Source organism: Oryctolagus cuniculus, chromosome 12, assembly GCF_964237555.1.
Source record: "Oryctolagus cuniculus chromosome 12, mOryCun1.1, whole genome shotgun sequence".
NCBI classification, from domain to species: Eukaryota; Metazoa; Chordata; class Mammalia; order Lagomorpha; family Leporidae; genus Oryctolagus; species Oryctolagus cuniculus.
In genome coordinates, this window is record NC_091443.1 from 90,124,192 (window position 1) to 90,137,863 (window position 13,672).

General features: G+C 46.5%; 1 protein-coding gene across 4 annotated transcripts in view; it reads left to right on the top strand.

The window, feature by feature from the left end:
• IQCH (IQ motif containing H) overlaps positions 1-13,672 on the top strand; it is a 232,755-nt gene that overhangs the window by 86,298 nt on the left and 132,785 nt on the right. For all 4 annotated transcript variants that reach the window (XM_008268850.4, XM_051821802.2, XM_051821803.2 and 1 more), the window contains exons 6-7: positions 2,380-2,500; positions 5,199-5,327. In XM_008268850.4, coding sequence (XP_008267072.2) covers positions 2,380-2,500; positions 5,199-5,327 — 250 coding nt within the window. The remainder of the gene's footprint in view (positions 1-2,379; positions 2,501-5,198; positions 5,328-13,672) is intronic.

Consider the following 13,672-nt stretch of genomic DNA (forward strand, 5'->3'; position numbering starts at 1 on the left):
GATGGCGGCGAGACCCTGGAGCTACCACCGTGTGGGGTTGAGGAGAGAGGAAGAGGGCTGGGGGTAAGAGCAGACCCAGGCCGGTGCCGCGGCTCACTAGGCACGGCGCCGGCACACCGGGTTCTAGTCCCGGGTCGGGGCGCCAGATTCTATCCCGGTTGCCCCTCTTCCAGGCCAGCTCTCTGCTGTGGCCAGGGAGTGCAGTGGAGGATGGCCCAAGTGCTTGGGCCCTGCACCCCATGGGAGACCAGGAGAAGTACCTGGCTCCTGCCATCCGATCAGCGCGGTGCGCCAGCTGCAGCATGCTGGCCGCAGAGCGCTGGCCATTGGAGGGTGGATCAACGGCAAAAGGAAGACCTTTCTCTCTCTCACTGTCCACTCTGCCTGTCAAAAAAAAAAAAAAAAAAAAAAGGCAGACCGAGGGAGGCTGGCAAGACTGGGCAGCACCTGCGCATGCGTCTCTTCTGCTCATCGATAGCCAATAGCATCTTCTCTTTCCCTTCTGACTTACCTGGGAGGAAACATTGCATTGGCACACCTGCATCCCAGAGCGGCGTGCCTGGTTCCTGGTTTGGGTCCTGGCTCCTCTGCTTTCCATGCAGCTTCCTGCTAATGTGCACTCTGGGGCGCGGCAGGTGAGGACTCAAGTACTTAGGCCTCTGCAGGCTCCTAGCTTTGGTCTAGAGCAGCCCTGGCTGTTGTAGATGTTTGGGGAAGTGAGCCAGCGGATGGAAGATCTCTCTCTGTCTCCCTCTCAGTATCACTCTGCCTTCAAACAAATTAATAAGTCTTATTAAAAAATAAATAAATAAAAGAAATGTCCAGGGGCTGCCGCTCTGGTGTAGAGGACTAAACCTCAGCCTGCGGCGCCGGCATCCCATTTGGACACCAGTTCGAGTCCCGGCTGCTCCTCTTCTGATCCAGCTCTCTGCTATGGCCTGGGAAAGCAATGAAAGATGCCCAAGTGCTTGGGTCCTGGCACCTGCATGGGAGACCTGGAAGAAGCTCCAGGTTCCTGGCTTGGGATCGGCTCAGCTCCAGCTGTTGCAGCCATCTGGGGAATGAACCAGCAGATAGAAGACCTTCCTGTCTGTCTGTCTGTCTCTGTAATTCTCTCTCTCAAGTAAGTAATAAAAATCTTGAAAAAAAAAAGGAGATGTTGAAAAGTAATACGATTTCGATGTGTTTGTTTACTGAGCGTCATCGAAGGCTTTGGCATCCATGGAGCGATGGCTGCTTTAGTTTCCTTTCTTTGTCACCTCCTGGTGGTGGTGGGGTGGGTGGCTAAGACGGTTCACACAGAGATTCTCAGCCAGCGGAGGCTGATTTCATAAGGTGACTCCCCACCCCACACCCAGGGTTGAGATGTTCCTTTTGTTTTTCTCAAAGGTCACCTTGACCCTACTGGGCAGCAAGGTGTGGTACAACTGGGTGCAGTGGTAAATCCTGTGTGTGTACCATCAGATTAGTTTCAAAACCGAAGTCTGTGTACATGTAGCGCACTGTGTGACCTGAAACAAATCTAACCTTTCTGTCTCGAGTTCTTTATGAGTTAAGTAGCAAACCATTACCTAGTTCCCTTGGAAGTCATGCAAATTAATTAATGTTGGGAAAATGACTTGAACATTTAAATCAGTCTATAAATACCAAAAAGCAGCATTTACCCTGCTGAGAGGGCCCAGGTAATTTATAATCTCCTATAACAAAGGTAAAAATAGTGTTCTTGGGCTATTCAATTAAATGTGATTTATATGCAGTGCGTATCATCTTTAAAATCTAGAAAGCATTTAATAGAAGCAATTCATATTTCATAACTTTAATAAAGGCATTCTATGACTGTAGGAAAAGTAATTATCTACTGTAACTGATCTAGATATTGTGTCTTTAAGTGTTTCCGAGATCAGTAGAGGAGTGTACTTCAAGTTCACCTTTAACCTGTTTATACTGGCTGATAGGTATCTGTAAATTATCCCAATTTATTTTTTCACCCTCAAAACTCTAATATTTGTTTCCTGGGAAATTCGCCTGTACCAAACTTTGCTGTATTCAAAACCTCCTCCGTCAAGATTTAGCACTTTTATATTGTAGTCATTAAAATTGAACAAAATCTTAATAGTTCCCTTATTAACTACTGTACTGACTTTGCATGGTGGAAATCACAACATGTTAATTGGATTTAATTAACTATTTTAAATTACACAAAATCCTGACAGTAGACAATAGCACAGGGTACTCATGAGCAATAAAATTGGAGCCGATATTGCTACTTTATTAAAACTTAATGAAACTGTTCATAATCTTATTTATTGTTTACAAGAGAAAACTGTGTTCATTGTGAAGGCGAACACGTGTGCTGAAAACAAATGCTTGATCACGCAGGTGAAGGTTCAGAAGCTGGTGAAAGGGTCCACCATCTCCAGCCTCACCGTTCTGCCGTCTTCTCACCGCATGGATCCCTACTTCACCCCCGTGCCGGTCTTGCAAAAGGACGCCAGCAAGGGTTGGTGGCTTGGGAGCTGCTGAGCGTGCTTGGGAGAGGAAGCAGAGAGCACCGCGCTGGGGTGGGGGTTTGACCTGAGTCTGAACTCTGGCTCAGCCACCCATGGCTGACTCAGGTCCTCACTCTGAGTTTCCTCCCCGAGCCCTCAGAAGGTTGTGCCAGGTGACCCCACGTCCCTCCCACGCCTGGAGTCCAACGTTCTCTGAGCTTCGGACTGATTTCAGCATTGGTGTTGTGTCTTAAAAGTATCGTTGTGTTTATGTGCTCCTGTTAGAATTTATGAAGCTTCTGAGAGATCTTTCTGAGGCTATTCGAATAGCGCTGTGAAAACATTTAGTTTGCGACAGGCATTTAGCAGAGCGGTTAAGTTGCCGCTTGGGACACCCACGTTCCATATCGGACTGCCTGGTTCAAATTCCAGCTCCTCCACTTTCAATCCAGCTTCCTGTTATTGTGCATCTTGGGGGGCAGCAGGTGATGGCTCAAGTACTTGGGTCCCTGCCACCCATGTGAGAAGTGCAGATGGAATTTTGAGCTCTTGGCTGGGCCTGGCCCAGCCCCATCTGTTGTGAGCATTTGGGGAATCAGCAGATGGAAGCTTCTCTCTCTGTCTCTTTCAAAATAAGTAAAAGTTAAATAAACATTTATTTTAATTTACTATTATGCAGAAATATGAAGCTAGAATGAATATAATTAGCATTTACACTATGCATATCTTAGTCTAAATTCTCGTCTTGTAGAACCAGCGAATTTCTGGTTTTTAATGTTCCCGGTGCCTTAAACCATATCCAGCACTTTGTGGACGTTTAACATGGGGCTGAACGAATAGACAGATGAAGGACTAGGGGAGCAGATGACTAAGGCCTGAATGTCCTAAGCGTGACCCTCTTTACTCCTCTCTACCTAGTTTTCCTATAGTCTTCTCTCCTTTTGATCCAAATAAATCCCCCCTGGTCTCATTGGGTTTGGCCTGCTTGTTTACATTGGTGTGGCAAGAATGTTAATTCACCACCTTATGGTTGTTTGGCTGAAGTTTTCACAAGAGTCAGATTCCACTGTTGAAATCCTCTATTATGTGTTCTCCCAGGGTTAGGAACTCAAGGAACCCTGTGGTCCCTGTGGTCCAGGTAGACAAAGACTAAAGGGTAAATCCCTCCCCTCTAGAGGTCCTCCAAAGAGCCTAAGATCCTTGGGCCTACAGGTTGTGACCTTTTTTTTAAATATTTATTTATTTGAAAGTCAGAGTTACACAGAGAGAGAAGGAGAGACAGAGAGAGAGGTCTTCCCTCCAATGGTTCACTCCCCAATTGGCCACAACGGCTGGAGCTGCGCCAATCCGAAGCCAGGAACCAGGAGGTTCCTCCAGGTCTCCCATACAGGTTCAGGGGCCCAAGGACTTGGGCCATCCTCCACTGCTTTTCCAGGCCATAGTGTTACCAGTGAATGGCAGGGTTCTTGTCTTCGTGCAAGAAAGAATTCAGGCGTGAGACAGAGAGTAGTGGAAAGCAAAATAGCAAGGTTTATTAGGGAAGGGACATCCCTAAGAACGGATGGGCACCTCTCCAGACAGAACCTGAGAGAGAGTGCCCAGTCGCTCAGACTGGGGGAGAGCGGGGTTACATGGTTGAGTGGAGAGAATACACCTGGCCAGGCCAGGCGGGTGGCTCAGCAGAGGGGTGGCTCAGCAGAGAGGCAGAGGACTGAGCGCACAGTCTGGTTGAGGCCAGGGGTTTTTAAGGAGATGGGTCTTTGTCTTCACACATCTCCTCCTGAAACGAAAGACTTTATGGATGTAAATACTAAAAACTCCTATCTGAGTTTTCCCTCTGAAGGTCAGACAGGAGGAGGCCTGGCTGGCTCCGCCCTGCCTTAGAGGAGCCTTAGAGGAAGGATGGTTATCGGGTAGAAGGGGCTGGGTGCGTTTGAAGTGCAGATGCTGGGCTGCATCTGGAAGATTATCTGGCAGAAGGGGCAGGGATCCCCACCTGGCAGGTTATCAGGAAGAAGGGGGCAGGGCAGGATGCAAATACTGGGCTACCCCTAAAACGTTATCGGGATGACTTTGAGATGCATATGCTGGACCTAGATGTCAAGTCTTTAGGCCTTTATGTCACACACACATAAGCTCATATCTGACTTCCTACCTAACAATAGCAGAGAGCTGGATCGGAAGTGGAGTAGCCAGGACTGGAAGCGGTGCCCATATGGGATGCCGGCGCTTCAGGCGGCTGCTTCACCCGCTGTGCCACAGCGCTGGCCCTAGGGCATGGTTTCAAGCACACAGATTTTGTTTCTTTCAGAACAAATCATCTCCTTAGTTATTAAGAATATGTGGCTGATTTCTCTGAATTTAAAAAGGAATAACAATATTCCCAATGATTGAAAGTGTCATAAGTATAAAGAAGTTTTAGTTTGCCTTGAAATTATATTTCTACCTTAAAATGAAATTACCTTCGTGCAATTTTATTTCAGATTATGGATATTGGAAATGACATTTTCTTTTCCTTGGGTTAGACTATTAAGCTTAAATGAACGTGCACTGTAGCCATTTTTTTTTCATGCAAAGGATTAAGGAACTAGGTGTACCCTTGCAAGTGAGAGGATGACTGGAGTGAGCTTCTCTTGCAAAATTTATAGAGCTCATGCTTTGTGGAATTGCTTGGAGTTAAACTCATATGCTGCTCACCTTCCTTTTTAGGGATTTTAAGTATGCTAGAACGAGGCTTGATTCCCCCCACGGCGAGGATCACCTTTCAGAACCCGCCCGTGATACCCAGAGCAGCCCGTCTGCATAAGTTTGATGAACCACGTAAGACTCCAGCTGCAGGTAAGGGCTCCGGCCTCGATGTCTCGCTGAGGACACACAAAAATGACCTCCCCGTCCTGCCCCAAATACCAAATCTAGCCTTCTGGTAGCCGGCTTTTAGCCTCAGTTATAGGACAAGATCAGAGTTCTAATCATCCCGGGCTTCACCCTCACTGAATAAAGGAACTTCAGTGTGGTTTGTCAAATACATACTGGTGTGTGTGTGTGTGCGTGTATGTTAGACGGTGGCTATTTTCAGGGAGCTGGCAGCTTGGTTGGGGGAAACAAGATAGCCGCTTGTATATGTAATAAAGGATACGTAAGAATACAAAGTAGCATAGACTAAACACCAGATGGCTGTCATACTTGAGTGCCATAGGCACTTTGCTGAGGGGTAAGATGAATAGAAGGCAACTTCAAAGAAGAGGCAGGACAAAACAGGGCGTTACAGAAAAGCACTAACCTGGGGATCTGGGGGCAATCCACAGCCCTCCTCTGGCCCTCAGCCTTCCTGTATCAGATGAGGGGTTTGGGCTAAATTAGTTTCTCTGTTCAACAAACACGGGGTGAATGCTTACTTACCCAAGGTAGCCTTTAGACGGTGGATCCAACAGAGAATAAGTCAGATCACACTCCTGCTCGCAGAGTGCTCATAGTCAGTCCAGCAGGAGACCCAGATGATAAGCAGGAAGAAAAAATGAGGATATAAGCTAATGATAAAACGCCAGCAACAACGCAATAGGGGATGGAGAGTGATCTGACGGAGCTGACTCGCTCAGAAGGGCAGAGCCAGAGAATGTCTCAGAAGCCACAGGAGGCGTGAGCTGAGGTCCGCGTGATAAGAAGGAGTCATGCATGAAAAGATCTAGAGAAGAACATTCTGGACATAGAACAGGACAGGGAGAAAGGCTCTGAGGACTGAGGAGGCAATCAGCAAGAAGGCCAGACCAGGAGCCGAGGAGGAGCCGAGGCCGGGAAGGCGGACCGCAGGAAGCAGGCGGGAGCAGAGGCTGCGGGGGTGTCCTCGGTCGCATCTCCCGGGACAGTGCAGTGGTGGGCACGGTCAGCCTGACCAGCGACGATGTTGCCCAGGCTTCCTGGTAGCCGGTGGTGCCGTATGACCAGCTGCTGGACCATGAGCTGCAAGTGGAAATGAAGACAGGAAGTTGTGGGCTGTGCCCTTAAAAGGGACAAATTCTCCTTTGTCCTCTCCCTTTCGTTTTTTTTTTTTTTTTTTTTTTTTTTTTTTGACAGGCAGAGTGGACAGTGAGGGAGAGAGAGACAGAGAGAAAGGTCTTCCTTTGCCGTTGGTCCACCCTCCAATGGCCACCGTGGCCGGCGCGCTACAGCCGGCGCACCGCGCTGCTCCGATGGCAGGAGCCAGGTGCTTCTCCTGGTCTCCCATGGGGTGCAGGGCCCAAGGACTTGGGCCATCCTCCACTGCACTCCCGGGCCACAACAGAGAGCTGGCCTGGAAGAGGGGCAGCCGGGACAGAATCCAGCGCCCCGACCGGGACTAGAACCCGGTGTGCCGGCGCCGCAAGGCGGAGGATTAGCCTAGTGAGCCGCGGCGCCGGCCCCCTTACGTTTTTTTTTCCTTGCCCTGACGAGCTGAGATGCAGTTGTGAGAGTCTGAGCTGCGCAGGCGCTTTGGAGCCAGAGACGGAAGTCCACGTTGCGTCCGACACAGCTGTCCTGCCAACTCGGGACCACGCGGGAGAGAAAGAAGCTCACCTCACGTAAACTACTCCGTGTTCGCTAAGATCTTTCTTTTTAAACATCCTCGATTATCTCAGAACCAGCACGGCAGCCCTCCAAACCATGGCGAGGAGTTAGGTGCGATCCTAACTGCATGAGAACCCACCAGAAAGTCTAAACAAGAGGAGGAGGTGATCCGGTGTGTGTTTGAGTAGGACCATCGGACTGCTTTGCAGTTAGTGAACCCTAGGGCCGCGTGAGGAGAAGCAAGATGCCAGCTACCAGCTATTGCAGTAAGCCGTGAGAGAAAGGATGCGGATCCAAGTGGGGAGAAAGAGAAGTGAACAAATCCAGGGGACGTTTTGGAGGCATCGTCCTGAGGACTGGTTGATGGGTAGGGAGAGCGAGCAATGCATCATGGATAAATACATGTGGGTGATTGTGTATGGACGTGCCCTAATTTTGTATCCATTCTTTGATTAGAATTTCAGCGGTTTAGACTATAAGGATATTAGGAGTAATATAACTATGGACATTCTTGTACACGTCTTTTAATGCCCTCTGTATGTGCATTTATATTGGATACATGTCAAAGAGCGAAACTGCTTAGTCATAGGAGACACATATGCTTGGATTTCATAGACACTACCGAATGATTTTCCACACTGGTTATATTGATTGATTTTCCCACTAGTGGTATGTGAAAGATCCAGGACATTCATTTTGTTAACACTTGGTATTTCCGTTTTTTAAAATTTCAGCCATCCTGAAGAATCTATTGTGTTCTCTCTTCATGAGTTTAATCCTTTTCACCTGATAACCACTAGAGTTAAGTGCTTTTTATATGTGTTTTTATCATTTGAGTATCCTCTTTTCTAAAATAATTTGTCTTTAACCACTTCTTTATTGCATTTTTTAGTGACATATAGGAATTATCTATATACTCCGGATATTAATCTTTTATAGGTTGTATGTGTTGCAAATAATTTTTTTCTACTCTGTGGCTTGGCATTTCACCCTCTTGTTGGTAGCCTTTTTAAAAATTAAACATTTGATTTTGAGATGATTCATATGAAGGTATTGAAAAATAACACAGAGCAAAATATTCTGTAGCAAAACTCTACAGAATAACGGTACAGCCAAGACCCAGAGCATCTGTGTCACCACAAGGATTCCTATTGTCCTTCGATGGCCACACCCACTCCCCAGCAACCCACGCCCCCTTCCCTCCATTTCCACAATTTTGTCATTTCAGCTCTGTTATGTAAGTGGTACAGTGATTCGCTTTTTCGGATTGGCTCTTCCATTCAGCCCGATTCTCCCGAGGGTCACCCAGGCCGTAGAGTGCATCGACAGTTCGTTCCTTTCTCTTGCGGAGTGTCCCACGTTGCCATGAACCACGGTTGTTAGAGCCTGCATCTGTTTAAGGACATACATAGGGGCAGTTTCCAGTCTGGGGCCTTGTCCATCAAGCTGCTGTAAACATTTGTGCACAGGGCTTTGTGTGAGCATGAGTTCCTGTTTCTTTAGAAAAAAATGCCCAGGAGTGTAATTGTTGGGTCTTGTGATAATTGCGTGTTTATCTCACATCAGACACGTTTTTGTTTCAGTTGTCAAATACAATTTAGAAAGCTCAGGAGGGAGAGGAATATCCATTGTTTTTACTCATATTTTTGCTTATAATCTTCTTTTCTTTCTTTCTAGTGTTCCCAGGGTCCTTCTTTTACCATTTCCTTTCTGTATGGGGAATTGCATTTAGCTGTTTTTTTCTAGAGCCAGTAGACTAATGCCATGCCTGGATTCCCCCTTTCCTGCAGGGCATTCTCACTGACGAGAGGTTCCGGGTCCATAGCTCTTTTCTTTCAGGACTTGAAGAGAAGTTGTGCCGCTTCCTTCTGGCCGCGTGGTTTGTGCTGAGAAACGCGCCGTGGTGGGGATGGTCTCCCCCCCAGCAGGTAGGGCGTCCCACTTCTCTTGCTGGTTTCATTGCTCCCCACTCTGTCTTTAGTTGTCGGAAGTCCGGCTGTAATTCATCTTGCGGTGGGTCGACGTGGGTTGATTCTGCTTCACTTTGGCTCAGATCTTGAACCCGAATGGTTTTCTTTTGCCAAATTTGGCAAGATTTCAGCCGTTACTTCTTGGGGTACTTTTCCGCCCCTGCCCTCTACCTCCCATGTGTCGGAGACGACAATGATAGCGGCGTTATTAGAGTGTTTGCTACAATCCCACAGGTCCTTGAGATTCTGTTCACTTTTTTCCAGTCTGGTTTTCCTGTGTTGTTCCAACTGGGTGATTTCTATTTATTCAGTGTTTCAGTTCACTGATTCCTCTCCAACTTATTCCATTGTTAAGATCATCCACTGGATTTTGTATTTGTGTTAGTGTATTTTTCAGTCCTAGAATTTCCGATTTGTTCCTCTTTATGTACAGCCATGTGCCATATAACGACATTTCACTCAACACTAAACTGTGTATCCTTCCCTCCTCGCTGGCTCCTCCCTCTTCTTTTTTTTCACCACACTTTATTTATTTATTTTTTAAATCAGACGGACAGAAATCTTCCATCCACTGGCTCAATTCCTGAATACCTGCCCATCTAGGGCTGGGCCAGACTGAAGCCAGGAGCTAGGACCTCTATCCTAGGTCTCCCATGTAGATGGCAGGGGGGACCACACTACCTGGGCCATCATTGCTGCCTCCCAAGGTGCACATGAGCAAGGAGCTGCCATCAGGAGCAGAGCTGGGGCTCAAAGCCGGACTTCAGTATGGGGTGTGGGCGTCCATGGTCTCAACCACTAAGCCAAAATCCCCTCCTCAGGACTTTTAATATACAAACCATGATTAGCTCAGGGATCATATAAAGCCATAGTTTGCTAATCCTTGGTCTAAAGAAAGATTATTAGCAGTGTGTTATGGCTTCATGTCATATGTAAAAGTAACATATATGACAAACATAACACAAGAGGTGGAAATAACAGATCAGCCGTATGTGGTTACAAAATCCTTATGCTATACATGAAATAATATTATTTGAAAGTACACTGGTTAGTTGAAAGATGTTTTGCATATCCTGAGAAACCATTAAAATAGTTTTAAAGGGGTTGGCATTGTGGCTTAGCAGGTAAAACTGCTGCCTGCTGTGTTGGCGGCATTCCATATGGGCGCTGATTCAAGTCCCAGCTGCTCCACTTCCGATCCAGCTCTCTGCTGTGGCCTGGGAAAGCAGTGGAGGATGGCCCAAGTCCTTGGGCCCCTGCACCTGCATGGGAGACCTGGAGGAACCTCCTGTCTCCTGGCTTCGGCGTGGCCCAGCTCCGGCTGTTGCAGTCATCTGGGGAGTGAACCAGCAGATGGAAGATTCTCTCTCTCTCTCTCTCTCTCTCTCTCTCTCTCTCTCTCTCCCCCTCTCTCTCTCTACCTCTGCCTCTCTGTAACTCTGCCTTTCAAATAAATAAATAAATCTGAAAACAAATAAGATAGTTTTAAAATATATTTAAATAATAATCCAACACTTGAAATAAAATGGAATAGTTAAAAAAAAAAAACCTAATGTAGTCCAAAAGCAGATAGGAAAGGAGGGAGAAAGCTTAAAGAAAACAGAACAGGTAGAAAAGAGAACACTAAGTTGGGTTTTAATGCAGCCGTATCTGTGATACAGGGCAGCCTTCTCTTTGCAGGACAGCATGGGGCCATACGGATGACTGTGCAAGCAGAAACCGTGCCAAGTGATTTTAATAACCCGTGGAGAAATTAGTCATCTCATTACCTTTAAAATTTTTTTTCAGAATATTAAAAACTCTTTTCCTCTTCATTATAAATCTGTACGGCAATGAGAAATAATAAGTATGACCTGTGATTAAAAACATTGAGAATTAATGTATTTTCTTTGTAAAGGAAAAGCAACTTGTCAAGAATAGTTGGGCCAGTGCTTACCTTTCTCTTCTCATCATGCAACTGACGACATGGACTGCGGAGCTTTACCGTGGCTTGGTGAATTGCCTACCTCCTCCTAGTTTAAATCAGCCGTTTTATCCTTGCCTGCAACGTCACGAAGTATCTCCATGTGTGACGCTGTCCCAGCCTCACATCCTCCGGAACATGTTCATCCATTATCACAACCCCTTTGCTCACGTATGCCCGTAAATCAACCTTACCTAACTTCCCCTGGCTTTACTGGGGTCTTTCAAGTAGTGGTGGTGTCAGCATTTCCACTGTCAGCTCTTTCTTCACTTTGAAAGTACCACCAGCTTTCATTCTTTTGTGACACTTTCAACTTTATTAACGATTCTTTGAATCATTCATTTTTGTTAAAAAAAAAAAAAAAGTCATGTCGATTTATCACTGGGAGACCTAAAGGCAATACCACTACATTTCTTTTCCAGTCTGTGCACAGACTCAAAAACAAATGCGCAGTGACCAATCACTGACACGCTGCAGAGACACATGCTGGTTAAAATAGAAGCGGGGGTTGGTGTTTGGGCAGCAGTGAAGACCCTGCTTGGGGCCGGTGCTGCGGCTCACTAGACTAATCCTCCGCCTGCGGCGCCGGCACCCCAGGTTCTAGTCCCAGTCGGGTCACCGGATTCTGTCCCAGTTGCCCCTCTTCCAGGCCAGCTCTCTGCTGTGGCCAGGGAGTGCAGTGGAGGATGGCCCAAGTCCTTGGGCCCTGCACCCCATGGGAGACCAGGAGAAGCATCTGGCTCCTGGCTTCGGATCGGCACGGTGCGCCGGCCGCAGCACACTGGCCGCAGTGGCCATTGGAGGGTGAACCAACGGCAAAGGAAGACCTTTCTCTCTGTCTCTCTCTCTCACTGTCCACTCTGCCTGTCAAAAAAAAAAAAAAAAAAAGACCCTGCTTGGGATGCCCATATCCCACATCACTGTGCCTGTGGTTGGAGCCCCAGCTCCGCTCCTGATTTTCAAGTTTCCTGCTAATGCACACCCTGGAGGCAGCAGGTGATGGCTCAGCTAGCTGGGTCTCTGCCGCTCACGTGGGAGACGCAGATGGGTTCTCAGCTCCTGGGCAGAGCCTGGCCCAGTCCCAGTCATAAACACGTGGAGAGTAAACCAGCAGATGGGCGTTCACACACATTCTCTCTCTCTCTTTCTCTCTCTTTCAAATAAATTCAGTAAATAAGCAATTTTTTAAAAAAGCAGGAGGAGGATGAGAAATGACAATTATTTCATTTAGAAGAGTTTCAGACAATTCAAGTAGTTGTTGCATACTTCAGAAAATGCACCCATCCCCCCAACCCCGCCGCAAACCCTGCCTCCCCAGACTTCGTATGTGAACTGGATGTAGTAACTCACATCAAAATAACAGAGGACAAAATAAGAAAATTTACAGCAAAGAAGCTGGACAAAGTTTACTTTAATCCCATGACCGATGTTAATATCCCCATTGATAAGTCACATTGATACGTGTGCTTCTTAATATGATGTGACGAAGGAGGAGCTTCACTTGTGTGCGGTCCCGTCCGTAATAACCCTTGAGCGCGGTTTAACTGCGAGGAAGACAGCAGACAAACCCAGAGCGCAGAAATCATACAAAAATATTTGACCAATATTCCTCAAAGCTGTCAAGACCAAGAAAGCATGAAAGGAAAGCTGGAGGGGCCAGCGCTGTGGCACAGCAGGTTAACACCCTGGCTTAGAGCATCCCATATGGGCACCAGTTCTAGTCCCGGCTGCTCCACTTCCGATCCAGCTCTCTGCTGTGGCCTGGGGAAGCAGTAGAACATGGGCCAAGTCCTTGGGCCCCTGCACCCACATGGGAGACCCAGAAGAAGCTCCTGGCTCCTGGCTTCAGATCAGTGCAGTTCTGGCCATTGTGGCCAATTGGGGAGTGAACCATCGAATGGAAGACCTCTCTCTCTCTCTTTCTGCTTCTCCTCTCTCTGTGCTCTGTGCCTTAAAAAAAAAAAAAAGAAAAGAAAGCTGGATTGGGCCTGTTAATATCAGACCAATGAGACAGCTTAGCAGGGGTAAGGAGATATGTCAGTGATAAAAAGACTGATTTATCAAGAGAACACACATCCTAAATGTTTATGTCTTTGACAAAAGCTATTTAAAATACATGAACCAAGAATTAATAAAATAGAAAGATAAACAATTCTACAATTTTTGTTGAAGATTTCAAGTCTTCTTTCAATCATCAAAATAACCAATAAACAAGCAAAAAAGCAAGAATATGCCAGACTTGAACAATACCATCAACCAACTTTAACACATTTATAAGACATTAAAACTCAACACATTCATTTAAAATGCACATGAAGCATTCACCAAAGTACATCACAGTCTGGATCATAAAACAAATCTAAACAAATTTATTCTTTCAGCAAGTTTAAGAGAATTGAAATTATACAAAGTATGTCTTTTCACCATGACAGAGTCAAATTAAAATGCATTAGAGAAAAGTATCTGGAAAATCTCCCAAATGTCTGCACATTGAACAACGTCAGGAAGTAATGCCAGGCTGGTTCCAGTCACCGTCCAGTGTACGCTGCTGCCCCAGTGTGTGGGGACACCTGGGGGTTCCTGTCCTCGCCAGTCCTCGCCATGCTTATTGTGTCTTTCTGGTGAAAAACTTTCCCAGGGTACAATGTCTTTCTTTTTTCTTTTTTAAGATTTATTTATTTATTTATTTGAAAGACAGAGTTACAGAG